This window comes from Silurus aristotelis, assembly GCF_946808225.1.
Source record: "Silurus aristotelis genome assembly, chromosome: 1".
NCBI lineage: Eukaryota > Metazoa > Chordata > Actinopteri > Siluriformes > Siluridae > Silurus > Silurus aristotelis.
The window spans coordinates 10,701,167-10,720,147 of NC_139574.1; the positions used below are offsets into that span (position 1 = coordinate 10,701,167).

Sequence of the window (18,981 nt, forward strand, 5' to 3'; positions counted from 1 at the left end):
GACCTAATATTTTACCGTGTTTATTTGAATATAATTTTTTTCCCAAAAAATATATTTCAGATTTTGTTACATAGACATTATGAGATATGACATCTGACATTTTTAAGAAAAAAAATTGTATACTTATTTGTAATGTAAAACAATTGTGAATAATTCTGTTGCTTTCTCTACATTCCTGATAAGACCCAAAGATGATCAGACATCATGCAATTATTTATAATTATGCTTACTTTTGCTTTATTTTACTCCTAGTAGCACACTGACACACACATACACACACAAACAAAGGCATTCTAGGAGCTTTGGCATGGAGCAGCTGTGTGCATTGTTTAGAAAGCTGTGAGACATCTGCACCGAGCACATGTACTTCATCACTGAATGCTTTCTGTAACTCCTCATCCTGCTAAAGTGGATTAACTGTAATTTAGTGCCAAAAGTTTGATTTAGTTGTCAGCATTGTTGAGAGTTCAGCAGTTCAGTAGTTCAGTTTGGGAGAGTCGGCAGCTGCAGCTTTAGTCATTGTAGGTGTTTATGTGTGTGGTGTGTGTGTGTATGTGTGTTTATGTGTGCAGTGTGTGAGCATTCCCTGCACTCATCTCAGCTCTAAAAGTGGGACACTAGGTGATAGATAGACATCTCTCTGTTAAGTGATGTGGCTTTAATGGGATGCCAGATTGTTTCACATGGCACCTAATTAAAGTAATTAGAAAAAAAAAATACAACTCAAAGACTAAACCACTTAAAACTTTTTTTACCTATACAACAGCATTGTTGAATTTCCAGGAGCTCAAACAGGATTGCTAACTCAAATCGCATATGTTTTATTAATAGTAACTGTAAATGTGTGTGTGTGTATATATATATATAATGACTGTCATTCTCCAGTTAATAATAAAAAAATGATCGCTGTCAAATTGCTGTGATATAAAAGGAATGAAGCACTTGACTCATGGCCTGTAATAAAAAAAAATGTGCCACATCCCAATCTTTTTTATTTATTACTTATATAAAAGTATATAAAACCGACATGTTAATAGTGTGGTAAAAGAAATAGTTTCTAGCCAATTGGATTTGATTGGAGCTTAAAATAATAATAATAAAAAAAATATCTTCTCATTTAATAGCTTGATTTTGTCTTTTCATTGAGTATTAAAGTAAACGCAACTGTTATCCATTTGGTCTTTTTTTTTGGGAATGGGATGCCTGGATATTTCAGTGTAATTCTAATTATATAATAAAATCACATAAGAAGTCATGTATTTTTTCCTTTTTCTCTGTAGATACGACTATGTAGAAGTGAGGGATGGCACCGATGAGAGCGGGCAGCTGGTGGGCAAGTACTGTGGGAAGATCGCTCCTTCTCCTTTAGTGTCCTCTGGCAACCAACTCTTCATCAAGTTTGTGTCAGACTACGAGACGCACGGCGCTGGCTTCTCCATCCGCTACGAGATTTTCAAATCAGGTATGTCAGACAAATCGTCTTCAGTTGGTTTTCTTTCTGTCATGTATCCTTCTGCGTCCGTATGACTATATGGGTGGTGCACTTCAAACTGATTCACACTCTGTCTTTATTTGTGCTGTGGGATTCTGAGGATTGTGTTCCTGGCATGCCACTTAATCAATGGATAAGACACAGCAGTAAGAAGTAAAGACTTTCTCCTCTTCCTGGTTCTAGTGCCTGAAGAGATCAGATCACATGATAGTTCTGCGAACATTACAAGTTCCTTCCTTTAGCAAAATCATATCTTTCCGTGCAGCGTCCTGCTCACTTATTTGTTGCCGGTACGGCCTCACATACACATGAACGCACACAATGGATGACTTATCAGATGAAATTTCCTGTTGTTCAGCCCACCTTCCTGTGTTTAAAGGACAAGCAGGCATAAAGTCAGGGTGGGTGTGTGTGTGTGTGTGTGTTGTTGTGTGTGTATCTGTGTATCTGTGTGTGCATGTGCTGTGAGACTATAACCCTAGCGAGGTGCAGCAGATGCCACTTTTGTTAATTAACCCCACTTGCTCTTGGGCTTTTTCATTTGACCTCATGATAAAATGGATGCTTTAGCAGGGTTTCTTTTAATCTTTATAGTGAGTCTTTGGCCTTTATTGTGCAAGTGTGAAGCAGCTGGTGCAATCTGCTTTTTTTTTTTTCCTTCAGTCACAAAGAGGGCACCACCAACCAGTACACATACACACCATCACACTCACTGAATAGAAGAAAAAGTCTAAATAAATCTAGATAAAAGAGTCTGACACACTGTCATGTTAAACACACAAATATTTGTGGGAAAACATTTTACAATTTTAAAAACGGTTTACCTCAGAAAGTAAGAAAAATGAGAATCTGTATTTAAAGATTAAAAGATTAACTGTGGCAGAAGAGCATTATGAATATTTTAACAGTAGAATTATGTAATAATTTTATTGTGAAATTCACTGTTTGAGGATCTGTAAGCATGCTATTTTTAATGGCCTCATGGTCTAATCTTTGTAGGAATATCATTTATGGCAGAATAGAAAGGTAATAAGACTACAACATTTTTTGTGGCACTTGAGCTGTAGCAATATTCAGACCATTACACAAAAAGGCAGCAAGATCTGAGCCTTTTCCAATTACATTAAGGCTGTTTCCAATAAAACAATGCCACAACCACTCTAAGTTAACTTAGACCTATAGTCTATTTAATTATTAATCATAAAGCCTATACCCAAGTTACTACTATGAATAATTTTGTAAATAAATGTCTTGTGAGTAAGACATTTATGCTAAAAGTGTAGATTTGCTGACAGGTCGTGGGATTTTAAACGGTTATGAATGAGCATATTGTGTGAAAGTTAACTGCTTTGAAAAAGAAAACTGTCTATATATTTATGGTATATAAATAAAATATATTTTTTTATATCATTCAGCTACTTTAAACCTTGCACATTAACCAGTGAGAACTTTAAAGATGATAATAATGATAGGTATACAGACTATAATAATAGAAACATCTATCTATTAAATATTACACAAAAAATCTCTCCCTCCAGGCACAACTTTCCCACATTTAGCTTTGCAGACTTATAAAGATCTGTGAAGTTTGGTTAGCGTGTGTATATGTAGTGGTGAGGGTGCACGATCTTTTGTTCTGTATTTTGTTCTCCGTTCTCTTGTTCTTGTTTTGTTAGCTTATCAGCACTTGTTTGTGCTACTGCTCCTGTATGGATGAATAATGCTGTTACACTTGGAGACGGCAGTGTTTTGCTCCGTTGCTACTGTCTAGCAGTACGTGGAAGCACAGTTAAAAAAAATCAATTTATATAAATCTCAAGAGGATGAGAGACTCAGCACTGAAATAAGATAAGGGCAGGAGCAAGAGTGTAAGAGGGTGAAATGAAGCAACTTTCAGTCACTTCAGACATCTCATGAAAGCAGAAAAGCAAGTACGAGAGATTAAGGAGAAACAGATTAGCAAGCATTGGATTGCCAGTATTAGCAGACTAGCGTCAGGTGTGATACAGTTTATGTGTGTGTGTTTGTGTGTGTGTAAATCTAATGATTATACACAGCTGTTAGGATGTGATGAAAGTGCTAGCAGGTGTGCACGCATTCAAATGAGGCAGAAAAGTCCCAACTACAGTGATTAGTGCAAACAGTTTAAACAGTTTTTTACAATTTGGACAACTGACCTGTCCAAGGTCACAGACTCTTTCTGTCTTTCTTTCTCCTGCATAAACACATACACAAAGGACCTATTAAAGGCTCAGTCACACATGTTGGCAGTCTTCCTTGGAGCCGTAATGTGGTAGAAAGTCTTAATTATTCACAAAACAATCATTAGCATGGAAAAGAGATGAGGGAAGCAAAAAGGTCAGTTAGATGGGGTGTGGAAGCAGGAGGTGGATTGGAAATGTGCAGGTTGGAAATTGGAAAGAAAATACTGTAAAAGAAAATATTCCTTTGCATAGCATAAACAAATCTGATGAACATAGAGAGCTACAGGTTTCTTAATTAGCAAATGTGGACACAATATTCTCTGCTGGTTGAAATAGTGCGTTAGTGTTAAATGTAGCCCAATGAAATGCGAACAGCATGAAATGTTAACTAGCCTTGCTGTCTGCTAGACAAAGATTTTTTTTTTCAAGAGGGTGTAATGCATGTTGCCCTCAGTACCTCACCTCCACCCCCTCACCAACACTCCTGCAGAGAGAGATAGGTAAAACTGTTTACAATCTATATTCAAATACGCTCTGCACATTCATTTATTTCATTCCGCTTGCTGGTGTGTAATATGGGACAGATGCTCCAAACAATCACCAAATCCCTTTTCCAGGTTTATCCCAGGTTTACCTCCCATCCCAAACAGCTAATATGTTCTTTATGGATTCCTTTGCTTGCACATCTCTTAAAAAAAAAAAGTAGGCACTGTACTTATCTTGTCATCCCGTCTTCCGCGAGCATCTCCTAAAAGTACCCCGAAGTAGAAAAGAAACATACGCTTTCAATTGAAAGCTCAGTACCGCATCAGTCCTGGTAAAGCCGGCAAAGAGGCCAGCTTCGCTTCACGGTTGATGATGGCTGGCAGGAAGGGGTAAGAGCACGGATGGATGGATGGAAGGATGGATGGGTGGGTGGGTGGGTGGGTAGGTAGGTAGGTAGGTAGGTAGGTAGGTAGGTAGGTAGGTAGGTAGGTAGGTAGGTAGGTAGGTAGGTAGGTAGGTAGGTAGGTAGGTTGGTTGGTTGGTTGGTTGGTTGGTAGGTAGGTAGGTAGGTAGGTAGGTAGGTAGGTAGGTAGGTAGGTTGGTAGGTTGGTAGGTAGATACTTGCTTCTTGTACCAAAAGACCATTTCCAATATTGTTTTGTACAATAATCTGAAGTTGATGCCTTAAACCAGATTTTTTTTTTTTATTCGGATGGACTGGGTTCTACCATACTAGCCCATTTATTCCAGCTGTCCTTGAATAGATGGATTGATGGGAAGAAGGATTAATGTGTGCTCTCGCTATACCATGGAGAAAGGCAGCTTGATGCAACCTCTGGTTTGATTTAGCGGTTTATCATTCTTGTGCTATCTCAATGTTTTTACGATGGCACCTGTGTCAACACCGCTGGCTGACTATTCTGTGTGTGTCTGCGTGTTGAGGGTAGTTTATTCATCATACCCAGTCTGTTCAGTTTTTACGTGCTTTAAGGGCCAGCGGTATAGGTCACATCTGGCAGAGCTTCTCTGTCGTTCCACAACACCCCCAGTGCCACCGTTATAGTCTTCCAAACATCACACACATACCAGAACACAAAAAGCAAACACTCTATATGGGTTCCTAGCTCTCCATTATTCTCAAGGGGCACCATCAGCAAGACTGACTAATTGTTGTGTCAGCAACATAATCTGTGTGAGCACTGGGTGATGTGTGTGTGTGTGTCACTGTGTGTGACTCCATGTTAACGTTTGCTGGAAAATGTGTTCAAATTCTATCCTGCTAATTCAACGGCCGTTAACCTTAGCGTTGGCCACAGGAGATGAAAGCTGGAGTGTGTGCATGTGTGCATGCATGTGCGTGCGTGCGTTCGTGTGTGTGTGTGTGTGTGTGTGTGTGTGTGTGTGTGTGTAAGTAAGTATGTGTGTAGTTAATTATCCACCCTACAGACATATGAAACATAAACATTGGTGATTACTTCACCTGCCTCAGAAAGCATTAGCACCATTTTATCGCTGTATTGCTGTTCTGCTGATGCTGCTTTCCGTAACAATTTGGACTCTGTATCACTCGTTAAGACATGGGCTATACCTTTTGCCCCATTCCTCCAGGGTGCAATTTAAAGGGGATATTATTCCCATCATTGATAAATGACATCCCTTGCAAAAAAAAATAAAAATCGACCTTATGTGTAGCATGCATGTTGTCCATTATTAACTTTCAGAAAACAGAGCAAACAATATAGAATATGACAAAGTTTATACATCTCAATGGAAATTCTTAAATCTCAAAGGAAATTCCTGCAGCATACAACCAGACCATACTTATGTTACATTACTAGGCTAGCTTGATATCAATCACAGAGGGTTGTATATGATTGAGTTTAAGTGTGTAAGACAACATGGTAAACAAAGGTGTGTATGTATATATATATATAATTATTATATAAAAAAAAATTTGTAGGTTTTTTTTTTTGTTTTTTGTTTTTTTTTAGTTTAGCTTGCACCCAACTAGATTGTCTAATAATAGTTTTTCCGAATATCATTACTTATACATTTCACCAAGAAAATGATTAATTAGAAACTATCTGACAATTTTTATTTTTCATTCATTTGCTTTTTGGGATTATTAGCCAGATAACTAGCCAGTTTCTCGTAGAGGAAGATGAAGTTTAGCTCTGTTTACCTATAAAATGCCATTTTTGGTAGGAATCTAATAATATTTGAAAAACACATGGTAGGTATACTAGCTTGGTGCAAGCTATGCTTAGAAACAGTGTCTTTATCTTCTGTGTTGTTTGATTTGGCTTTACAAGATGACCATTAAATGTTTAATTTAACACTCTACAAAAAACATCGTTCAGACTAAAATGTACTGCTCTGAAAAAAACATTAGGTTTTAAATTTCAGGGCACAGAGCCTACGCTCTAACCCTGGCCTGCAAACTATCTTTTTCACAAGTCCTCCTCACTGCCTGTAAAATAAACTAAGCAAATTCCACAGAGATGGAAGCCTGTAGCCATCAAACCACCAAGTAAATATAATCCTGTGAGGACAAAGCAGTAAAATAATCCTTACAATTGTTAGCCGTTAACGTTGGAATTAGCACTAAGCTGCTGTGAATCCACTTAAGGTTTCTTATTTCACAAGCAGCTCGGCTCAGTTTTTATATCCTCCCATAAATTCAAGTGTTTGCGTAAAACCTGGTTGTGGTTGTTTTTTCTGTCTAGTTTGAAAAGGTGGGAAGAGAAGGAAAGACTGTCTGTGTTGAAGAAGTTGATGGGACACCCTTGCCTGGGCTAGTCTCACAAAGCTTTATTTATTTCACTCGGTTTTACATCATGCGCCGAGATTTATTTTTTTTTTTTTCATTTTTCTCCTCTTTAGCCACCTTCACTGTCTTGTAAAGTTTGTCTGAACTCCTGGTGAACAACTGCAATAGGAAACCGAGCTATAAAGAACTACAGAATATGAAATACCTTTTTGTTTTTCAGTAAAATCTGTAGTTAACTATTGCATGTCTTTTGGACACACTGTGTTCCTAGCAGCAGTTGAGAATTATAAATCTAGACCATGCACCGAGATTAAGCATTGGCTAGTGAAGTTTAGACACACTTGATTTAGCATAGATAAACTCATCCATAGGTTAAATGATCAGATTTGCTATCTTAATCTCCTGAAAAGTGATAGTTCTCCTGTCAGCGCACAAACAGAAAGGCTTGTGGTGTCTCCAGCTGTGACCCCAGTGTGTCCCCTAGTGTAAAGTGTCTGAGCAAAATGGAAGAGGGAAAAAAGAATGGGGTGATAACATGCAATTACTGCCCAGGGAGAGAAAAATTAGACAAATCTGCAGAGAAAGTACCAGAGAGAGGTACAGAAAGAGTGAGAGAGAGACAGAGAGGGAGAGAAAGGGAGAGAGAGAGAGAGAGAGAGAGAGAGAGGGAGAGAGAGAGAGAGAGAGGAGAGAGAGAGAGAGAGAGAGAGAGAGAGAGAGAGAGAGAGAGAGAAGCAAAGGCAGAGATTGATCTGGTGCAGAGGAAAGACATATTAGAGAAGTGCTCTTATCTTAACAGCTTTCCCTTTTGACACAGCAGGCAGCCACCCTTTTCTTTTTGATTGCCAGCAGTCTGACTGCCAGTCGAGAGGTCAGTGGTGATTTCAAGCTGGACATTAATGTAAATCCACTCCATTTGTGTTGAGGTGTGTTTTGGTCTCTGAAGGAGACACTAAAAACCTTGGCATGAAAGAGTTCAGCCATACCATACCACTCTCAAGTCAAGCACTCTGTCACGGGTTTCCTTCTCTCTTAGCAGTTAATTTAGCGTGAATAGAGGTAAAAGGAGATTCGCAATGTCAAAGCCCTTTTTCAAATGTTGTACTCAACAAAAATGGCATTTGAAACAGGGATAAAAAGCACAATAAGAGGAAACCTGGTCACACTGCAGGCCACAGGGGTTAAGACCATAACTGTAATGTCCTGCTGTTTCAATCCCAAATTTCAGCAGTGCACTAAATGTCAACTTACTTTAGACTTAAACTCCGACACCGGCCATTTGCTTTAGAGGAAAGAAGAACACAACTAAAGCAGAGCAGTGTGTTGATGGTGTGGTGCAACTGTTGGAGTAAAACGCCTGTAGAAGTGACATACAGAGGAACCAGTCTTCCACATCCACTTAGCCTGAGACTTCTCATAATACCACAAAATATCCTCTCTCTCTATTTTGTGTCCGTCTCTGTCCAACATTTCATCACTGTCAGGTAGAGTGTGTACAGTAGTTCATTAAAGGATGTTCAATGAGCATGTTGTGGACAAGGGTTAAGTATAAGACTATCCACTAAAGTGAGACAGGACACATGAAGGCCAGAGGTTTTCTGTCTCAGTGTTGGTGGAATTATGTGCTCATCTTACTTATTATTTATTATTCTTACCCATAGCTCTGATTATAAAGGTAAAGGTTTTTGCAGTATAATGTTCCCTTGAACTAGGAGACCCAAGCCTGTTGCAGCATGACAACACCCCTGTGGACAAACTTTATCAATATATGCTTTGCCTGGATTGAAGTGTAAGATCTTCTGCTATTCTGCTATATTGAACACCTTTGGGATAAATTTGAAACGCTGACTTCACCTCAGATCTCCTCACCTCACCTTCATCAGTACCTGACTTTACTAACACCCTTGTGGCTGAATGATCACAAATGTCCACAAGCACACACCAAAATCTAGTGGAACATCTTCATAGAAGAGTGGAGGGAATTATAGGAACAAATGTATACTAAATGTGGAATGTGATGCTCAAAAACCACATACCATACTTATAAACAGGTGTCCACAAACTTTTGGCAATATAGTGTACCCAGGAAGGTATCATACAGCTCGACCAAGATGGTCTCAATGTGTTGCAGTAACATGTACAGTAAGTAAAGTATTAAGCTAATAATTTCAGTCGGAGACCCAAAGAGACTTTGTGCCATTAATAAGATACTGATTTAAGAGTGTTTAACGCATGTTAGACAATCAGTGTTGCAGATGAAAGTTGGCGCAATTTTGTTTGGGTTAGTGGTTGGCATGTTGATTTGGTTTTACATTCCACTTGTCAAATAATATTTTAGTTGCTTTAAAAATCAGAAGAATCTAAGTAAACAAGTTCAAATCATATAATACAGTGTATATCTAACATTAAAGTGTATGTTGGTTTACCATACAGTATATGCTTTTTGGTCAGTCTAGACAGTCTGGTCTGACTTTTTCATTTCCATTTTCCAAAGTGCTACATACTGCCGGATCTCTTCCACCGAAGAGAAGAACCACAGAGCTGCCATGCTATTAGGAGTGGCAGTAATATGGTGTTAGTAGTGATGCTGTCAGCTCAACATTATTGTGCAGTGAGACTGTATTTCTTTATTCGTGTCATGAGTCGTGTGCTTTGTTAAAATATACTGCGTTAATCTGGTGTCTGAGATGTAAACCTAACGCGATGATGTGAGGTATGTGTGAACTTCGGTGACAACCCGCACTGGCAAAAACTAAGCCTCTAGAGGTGTTTGAGTAAATATTATGACGTGCCAATATAAAAAAGTGTGTAAGCATGCATGTAGAAGGCTTTAATTTTCTTCTCTCATATGTTAGGCAGGCTTGTAATGATGTGTGTGTGTGTGTGTGTTTGGGCGGGGTGGGGGAGATGTTTGGGGGCTCTGCGTTAGAAAGCAATCTAACTGCCATGTTTACTTTACAGCTCTGAGAGTCCCATGTTGCTGATTGAAGCCTTTCACTAATCGCTCCGTGCATGCACACACATATATACACTTACACACAGTCTGCCCCTAGATGATAGAAAGCCTATAATGAGCCATAATCATTTCCTTTCTCATAAAATCTGTTTTGCTGTGTTTTCTTTGGATTTGAGAAATTCAATCTCATATGAAAACATAAACCATTTTCTTTTTTATAACTCACCACGCCCATTTTACTCCAAGGCCTACATGGCAAGACCTACATGGTGGCCACTTTATCTGTACACCATAAACAGTGTTGTTGTGGATCTACACAATATGGACCACCACGTATTTCCGCTGCTGTTTACCCACCCCGGGTTCTTTTTGTCTTGCCTGAACAAAATGGCAATAAAATGTTTCTTTTCTCTTTCTTCTTTTACCCTCTCCCCTCCCCAACCCTTTCAATTGCCCCCCCTTTTAGGTCCAGAATGCTCAAGAAACTTCACCTCTAAGAGCGGGTTCATCAAGTCACCTGGTTTCCCAGAGAAGTACCCTAATAACCTGGACTGCACTTTTATGATCTTTGCCCCCAAAATGTCTGAAATTATCCTGGAGTTTGAGAGCTTTGAGCTGGAACCTGACACACAGCCAACCGCTGGGGTCTTCTGCCGGTATGACCGCCTGGAGATCTGGGACGGTTTTCCTGGAGGTGAGAAAACATGAAGCAACTTGACCTTTGTAAAGCAGAAATGTTTAAATAACTTTAATATCATGATGATGAAATAATGTCACAATCTGAGATACACACAACCTCACACTCTTTGCCTTACTTCGAGTAACTCTTTGGCCTAGTTGTTTTTCCTGTCCCTAACACAGCCTCTCTGTCCTTTAGTTAGTTTTTTTGGGCTGGCTCTGGCAAACACAACCAATATATTGTAGTCTGTCACTCCGACATTGGGCTAGAGGTCAGCAAGGGAGACCTTGCCCTTGCAAATATGCACATTTTATCAGCGTGAGTAGATACTATCGCTTGTGAACAATGCTCTGTGATTGATCTCTGGGGAGAATGGAAGGAAACTCTGGCCTCAAGCTGATGACGCAAAGCAAAGCCCCTTGAAGCTGTGCTCCAGATCATGTCCAACACACATAAACACTTCTTCTATACACAGAGCGACACATATATTGGCCATATTTAACTTCTCAGACATTCTAGGATAATTTTCCCCCTGTGGATACATTTATTTTGAGAACAGATGCATAATCCTCGATGTGTACCCTGCATCTAAGGCACTTGACAAATATAGGCCATTTTCTTCTGCTGTAATGGAGTCAGTGGAGTGGCTGCTCGGCTCCTTGAGTGCACATAAGCAAAGCATCATGTAACGATCTGTGTGTGTGTGCTTTTAAAGAGCCTCCATTCTTTTTATTCCATGAAAGATTTTGTGAAATTGTTCTCTCCTTTTAGTTTGCTTATAAAAAAAAATTCACATTCACAGCTCTGGAGGCTATGTTCAGTGTCTGGTGCATCTGATTTGTGAAAACTCCCGCAAGGTAGAATGAGCAAACCGGCTTCCAAATCAGGAGTGAAGACTGCGAATACCTGAAGGCTTGTTCCAGATTTCACTTTATTATCACTTTTTATTTTTAGAGGTGCAGAAGCTGATGGAAAGGTGGCACATGTAATGAGAAACAGAGTGAACTCTCAAAAAGAGACAAACACTTCATTTTTCTAGTACAATGCTACCGAGTTTAATAAAGCAACTGCAGTTGACAGATATCGACAACAATCAATAATTAAATCTGTACTGAGGGAGTCATGTTGATTATTTTTAGTTTTTTCAGTGAAAATATGTGCCTGGCTACAAAACATATTAGAACCCATGCCACAAATCTTGTGGTTAGCAATTAATGCTAAATGTAATTACAGTAATTATAATAAACAGGACCGTTTTTTTTTTTTTCACAATTTACCAACACATCTGGGAAAATGTTTCTAAATAGACATGTTGGTCTAGTTTCATTCTGGTTTTACATATTCATATAAAAACTCCACACCCTAGCTTGTTTATTAACCTCAGTCATAAGCTAGCTTATGCGTGGTGAATGTACTTGCTAGTTGCCTAGCAACAGTTCTCTGTAAGCACCTAAAGACTGTATCCTTCAAAGTCAAAAGGATTGCATTTTCATATTATATGCAAAAATACCTCTTATTAACATTTGTGACCTTTCAGTACTTTTAAATATCCCAGCAGATTTATCGATCTTTGCTCAAATCTAAAGAATGGTTTATCGCAATATAGAATTTGGATTTCGCAGTATAGAAAATTCACATTATAATGAAAGAAATTGTAGCACATCATACAAAGAAAAAGCATAGGAAAATGACACTAGGAGGTCATGCCAGTATCCAGTGTGTGTTCTATTGGACAGAACAAAAGGTTGATTGAGGTGGAACTACTGGGTTTACAGGCAATGCTGAATGCTCTGGCCTTTGGTTGCTACTTGTCTGGCCAACTCAGACTGCCATTGCATTACCTGTGGAGCCGCACCGATCAATAGTGCATTAGGGTGAAAAGAACGAGATGGATCTCCAGAGGGAGAAAGCCATCCCGGATTCCACGGTTACACTTAAAGCAGAATGCGCCTGGCAAAGAGAATGGTTTCCAACTACGAAATAGAACAGTGATGTTTTGTTAATACTACAATTTTACGCTGAAATACGTATATATGCTGAGAAAATTCTGCCACTCAGAGCCTGACTGTCTTTAACATTAACCACTCCTCTACACATAGAGGGTTTTGTGCTATCAATACAAACACACGTTCACGCAGCTGACAGTGTTTTCTTTCATCATTAGAAGTGTGTGTGTGTGTGTAGCATGTGCCGAGCGATGCAAGAGTCTGTCACTCGCCTCAGATCACAGAGCTGCTAATCAGAGATAAGATTTAAAGAGAGAACAAATCAAGAAAAAAAACAAGGAAGAGAAACGTAATGAGGACAGACAACCGGGCTACCTACGTAACCCTCTTTATGTAATTATACTTCTTATACTTTTTATCAGTCTGTCTATCTTTCTCCTCCACTTAAATCTCTTTTAACTACTTTTTCCACCCAAACCCTCCTCTTTTTTCTTTTCTTTTTTTTCTCGAGACCCACACGTTGACTCTGTTCAATGTAACATGTCTCCAAACCTCTGTTTACAGCTGTCCTTTCAAGCCATTTTGTTTATCTTGTTTTTCTCTTTTCTCTTGGAGAGAGGTTTGGGAAGTCACTGGGCTGTGACCAACGTTGCCCCAGAAGCAAATCAAGACTGCTTTAACAAAGAGCCCAGGAATTTATGACCGTGAAAAAGCATTTGCCTTGTGCTCAACAGCACTTTTCTGTTTTAGCCTTTAGTTTTACGGTGACAAACAGGGTGCAGATAGTGTGCAGTCAATTTCCAGGAAGTTAAAGAACGTCCTTCAGAAAGTGTGTCCTTCAGTTTGGTACAGAGTGGCCTTAGCAACACAAATTCCTGACTGAATCATCTGACACTATTATTTATATGAATCTTTGGCCTTGAACAATAAATAACTCATTATTTTATTATTTATTCGACAAGAACGTGCTTCTAGCTATATGAACTTTTATAAAAGGTTAGAACTCAACACAATACACCCACTCTTATTCCTTTCTCTGTGTGCAGTTGGCCCGCACATCGGCCGCTACTGTGGGCAGAACACTCCGGGCCGAATTATCTCATACACCGGAATACTGGCCTTGACAATCAACACGGACAGCGCTATCGCTAAAGAGGGCTTCTCCGCTAACTTCACCGTAGTGGAGAGGACTGTGCCTGAGGGTGAGTAACCACAAATCATATGTGCTTTCTGGTAATTAATGTGTTGTTTTTTTTTATTCATCTCATTTTACAAAAAAAGTAATAGAGATAAATAGGAAAAGAGGCTTTCACAGTCCAGTTCACACATTTACAAAAACACGCCGTAAACAAACAAAATGTCAGCAGTGAGTTCATTTCTAAAGAGTCATCTAATATCGACTGTGCAATTCTGTGGAGCACAGTTGCAACACAGAACGAGATGTTTAAGCATATGAAGCATGTATGAGAATTTAGCATGTGCTTCACACACACACACACACACACACACACATACACACACACACACACACACACACACACACACACACGCTTTTACAGATAATAAGGGAGCCTCACAGGAAGTTATTAAATGCTTAGCTGCTGCACTCTTTCATTAAGTGAATATGTAAGAAGTCATGGCCTATCTACACTGTTTTATGCAGCCTGTCTTTTACACACACACACACACACACACACACACACACACACACACACACACACACACACACACACACAGTTCTCAGACAGCTCTCTGCTACTATTTTTACTCATTATCACTGATAATTCCTCTCCTCAACCCAACTAAAGAGATTTTCTGAATCAATCATTTATTTTAATTTCCCAACATACTACCACCATGTACACAGCACAACCATTCTGCTTTCATCAACAGATTTCCCATCCAAGCCAACTCTCTGTTGTGGCTAAAATCATGGTCTTATATACTCTTTATATGTCTTCCAGACAGGATATCTTGAGCACTACCGTTAACTAAATATTTTTTAGCAAATAATTTATTATAATTTATCAGTATAGGTGATGATGAATAGAAGCTAATGTTTATATACTGTATATGAATTTTTTTTTTAAGATTTTGTTATTCAAAGCTTTGTCTTTCGCTGTATGATTTCAGCCCTTCCCAGGGAACTATTTTGGTTTTTGGTGAATTGGAGCTGTGAGATGCAGATGCAAGCTATCAATTATTTAGCACCTCCATAAATTAGCATTCCACTGGCCTTCTCCTCTCTTCGGTGCTTAAACAGGGCACTGCCGAGGACATGCTCATGTAGTGAGGGGAAATAGCTGTGGGTTAAATGTCTATTTGTGAGAGAGAAATGTAACAAGGTTTATATGCTCAATTGGGGATTTATTTCTCAGCAATTTTTATGCATCCATAAGAGAAGCTGAAATGTATAATAGGAAAATGAATGCATAACTATACAATAGAGAATGTTTCAGATATACATTACATATATTTTCCAAATTGCAACAAGTTAAACAGCTAAACAGATCTGAACAATTTAAACTCATGCGAAATTCCCTTATTGTTCACCATTACTTTTTTGGCTTTTAATATATACATTTTTTTTATCTGTTTCCTGTATTTGTGTTATTGTTTTATTTTACTGACAGAATCGAACACATTTTTGTTGTTGAAGTGAGTAAAACATCAAAATTTGAAACATTTAATACGCTTCTTCAATCAGCAGGCGAGAAATCAGTATGTGCACACTCCACTCGCTTTTCATATTGTTCTGTACCTAATGTAGATTATACCAGTGCAGAATAAACATTATTGTAACAGGTGTAATGTGATCCTGGCTCTATGCCAGGGAAGATTTTTCTTTTTGAAGATAAAGAAAAAGGGAGGGAGTGGAAATTGTGTGTGTGTGTGTGTGTGTGTGTGTGTGTGTGTGTGTGTGTGTGTGTGTGTGTGTGTGTGTGTGTGTGTGTGTGTGTGTGTGTGTGTGGAGAAAATACGGAGATGAACTGTGCTAACAGTCAGTGTGCGCAGCTCAAACTGCTGTCTATCAGATAACACAGATGCTCTGTCCATCTGTTACCAGTAGACAGACCAGCGTCTCTGAGCCACGGTGTGTGTGTGTGTGTGTGTGTGTGTGTGTGTGTGTGTGTGTGTGTGTGTGTGTGTGTGTGTGTGTGTGTGTATGTTTGTGTGTGCATTTGTAAATGCGGGTTTAGCTGCATAGTTAGGCAATGTGAAAATGTACCCACACTACATAAATGTATGTGTGTGTGTGTGTGTGTGTGTGTGTGTGTGTGACTGGGTTTTTAGTCTGGGCAATTAACTGCAATGTTAATTAGTGATAATAAGTGCATCATTGTGCATATGTATTCAGACTAGTAAATTAGCCTCATGTCTCAGATCATACTTCTCTTCCCCTTTCTATGGTCCCTGGGTGTCTGGATAGTGACCCTTCAGGGTCAGGGGTTGAACTCTGACTGACCTTTTTTGTCCCTAGTCACCAAGCCGGCATGCCTCTGGTCGATTGCCCCACAACAACACAAACAAAATGTGATGCCCACAGTCTGGGTGGCAGGGCGATCAAAGTGATATATGGTCCTTTCCCTGACTCCTCATTTCAAAAGCAGAAGCCTAAACAAATAGCTTTAATGTTTGCCAGATACATAGTGTGTCAAAAACTTTTTTCCTACCAGGTGCAATCGTTCATGTTCTGTATAACCCCTCACTCCACTTCAAGCTTAAGCTTGAATGTTTTATGAACAAAATTTTGTGTTAATATAGTACACTCCTAGAGTGCATTCCCTTGAAACCATTTTTCTCTTTATAGTGAAGGGGAGAAAGTTTGTATGTTATTCTGGTCACCAGAGATGGAAAGTGATGCATATATGAGTGGCCTGTTCCCTAGAGGACGGCTGTGCTCCGAGTTCACATGGGATGTGTGCTTTATTAGGAGCTCGTCTCTAACTTTTTTCTTTGCCTGTTTTACTTTCAGACTATGAATGCATGGAGCCGTTGGGTATAGAGTCCGGCGAGATTCACTTGGAGCAGATCGAGGCTTCGTCGGAGTATAATCCCAGCTGGTCTCCACAGCGTTCTAGACTCAATAACTATGAAAATGGCTGGACGCCCTTGGAAGACTCCAACAAAGAGTGGATTCAGGTATCTCAGGATAAACATTTATACAGGAACCAATATTCCTGTTTTGATTAAGTAAAACCGAAAGCATTTCTCCTTGAGAAAAAAATGTCTGCCAGCAATTTTTCTGCCTTTTATGTTACACACAATGTCAGGTAGATCGTAGACCTTCAAATCTTCACTTTTTTAGTGTTTGAGGTATTTCTCTGATAAACCAATACCAGATTTAAAGCTGTGACCACAGCTATGTCATTCCATATTGAAGACCGGTTATTGTTAGAATAGCCTTTTGTTGACTGCAAACCCACTGAAGTCTTGAAGGCCACATGATGATCCTTAGGCTGTACATTTCTTTAACCGCAACAGTGCGTATGTGACGCACACCATCTGCTTCGGTCTGTACTCTGTATGGATTTGATCTAGAACAGGAGAGGGTATATTTTCTCTCAAACATAACCTTATGCAAAAAATCTTTCTTGGATGAAAATGTTCAGGAAGGGATCATTGTCTGACATCAGGGTACATGTTTTTTTTTGCTGCAAGTTTCTGTTTTGCTATAACTCATGGCCCGCAGGCATCGTCAAAACCTTCGCTTATTTATTTTCCAATCTTCACTTTTCCGGAAAGTTTTAGGTCTCATTCCTCAGGGGGCTAATATCCGAGTCGGCCCTCAGTCAAATATTTGCTGGGGGAGGTCTACAAACAGTCCATAAAAGATCTTTTCCTTATTGCTATCAAAATATTGTCCTGGAGGCCTCATGTTCTAACTTGCAGACTAATTGAATAAATAGAAGGAGCGCTTGGTCCAGCAGGGAAGAGGAACCATGGTGTTTCAGCCTTTAAATTCAGGAAGAGGGTCTTGAGTGCTTTCTATAAGGCAGTTTTGTCCTGAGGCCGCCATGTTAAGAAGGGGAATTCCTTCATGTGATATAGAGAGAAAAAGGAAAAGAGAGAGAGGGGGTGGGTGGGGGGGCTCTAGGGTACAATGTGAAGCCCAGACAATAAGAGGACTGTCTGCAGTCCTTCTGTTTCCATCTCTATCCTATCACTAGCTGTCTATCTTTCAGGTTCTTCCCCTATTAAAAATGTCTGCCTTGAAAGACTCTTAAGCCTTGTGGTTTATTGGATCCTTTCAATATGTCATTGATTGGATCTTCAGTCTTACAAAATGGACCACATTTTAGACTACTGTTTCACTAAGATGTCATCTGAAAACAATCGATAATTGTCTCTGTTTGTTTTAAAGACCATAGCTAAAAGGTCTAAATATTGGCCCGATTACAGCGTCGGTTTGTGGCAAGATTGCAGTGTTATGCTAAAAAATTAGACTACTTAATCTTTAGTCACTAAGATATGGAATGTATCTAAGTGCAGAAGAGATCCGAGATGTCAAACTATTTATTCTTTACATTGGCTGTAGATGGGTTCCATTAAAGCAAAGCTATGCAAAAAAAAAAGGTTGCCTCTTTCAATCAGCGTCGTGGTTCCACACCGTTTCACACTTGCCATTTCATATTTTATCTAGCGTAATTAAGCAGCCCTCTCTACTTACTGGAACTTGTTTAGTCATTTCTTATTTTAATGAAATTCTAAATGGACTGTCTCCCGCCGAGTACAAGAGGCAAAATCCAGCAGCCGCTTCAAATCCGCTGAAGAGTATTGATTAGAGGGGGTACTTTTTGGCAGGAAAATTTCAGGCAAATCAAACGTATTCTGTTTCAAGCCCCTGATCTGATATTCCCATGCTACTCCCTCTTGGCCAATCAGATGTCAAAGTTTAGCACCATGCATCTGTTTCCAAGGGAACAAAGCTGGAGCACTGCTGAGAATGAGTGAGGTTGAGTGATTTATAATTTAAAGAACCCCCCTCTATCTCTCTCTCTTTTTGTCTGTTTTCAACCTGCACTCGGTGAAGTGGTTTAATTATAAGGCTTATTAAGGGAGACGAATTCTTCATTAAGCCTTCATTAAGCTTGCTGTTGAGCCACAACAACAATCTCTCGCTCTCTAATGGTGCGTCGCACTCGGCATGCACAAATCGCACACTCCTCCTTGCTTCACCTCTTCTCACTTATATCAGCAGTTTTTCGTGATTCCATTAATTCTCCCCAATGCACTTTGCAGCATATTCCTATTTTATTCATGAAAGGCAGATTGGGATTCTTGTATTTATGTTTCTTTCACTAGGTGGATATTTTGAGCTTTAAACCCTGCTCACATTAAGCACACATCACAGATGTTTTTTTTGTTTTGTTTTTACATACTGCACACCAAAACATAGACTTCAAGAATGAAGTCTATTTCCACACATTGTTCTATCAAAAGGACT

At 39.3% G+C, this 18,981-nt stretch overlaps 1 protein-coding gene across 3 annotated transcripts in view; it reads left to right on the forward strand.

Moving 5' to 3' along the window:
• nrp1a (neuropilin 1a) overlaps window positions 1–18,981 on the forward strand; it is a 67,191-nt gene that overhangs the window by 20,178 nt on the left and 28,032 nt on the right. For all 3 annotated transcript variants that reach the window (XM_083545409.1, XM_083545410.1, XM_083545408.1), the window contains 4 exons: window positions 1,281–1,462; window positions 10,375–10,602; window positions 13,580–13,735; window positions 16,510–16,676. In XM_083545409.1, coding sequence (XP_083401535.1) covers window positions 1,281–1,462; window positions 10,375–10,602; window positions 13,580–13,735; window positions 16,510–16,676 — 733 coding nt within the window. The remainder of the gene's footprint in view (window positions 1–1,280; window positions 1,463–10,374; window positions 10,603–13,579; window positions 13,736–16,509; window positions 16,677–18,981) is intronic.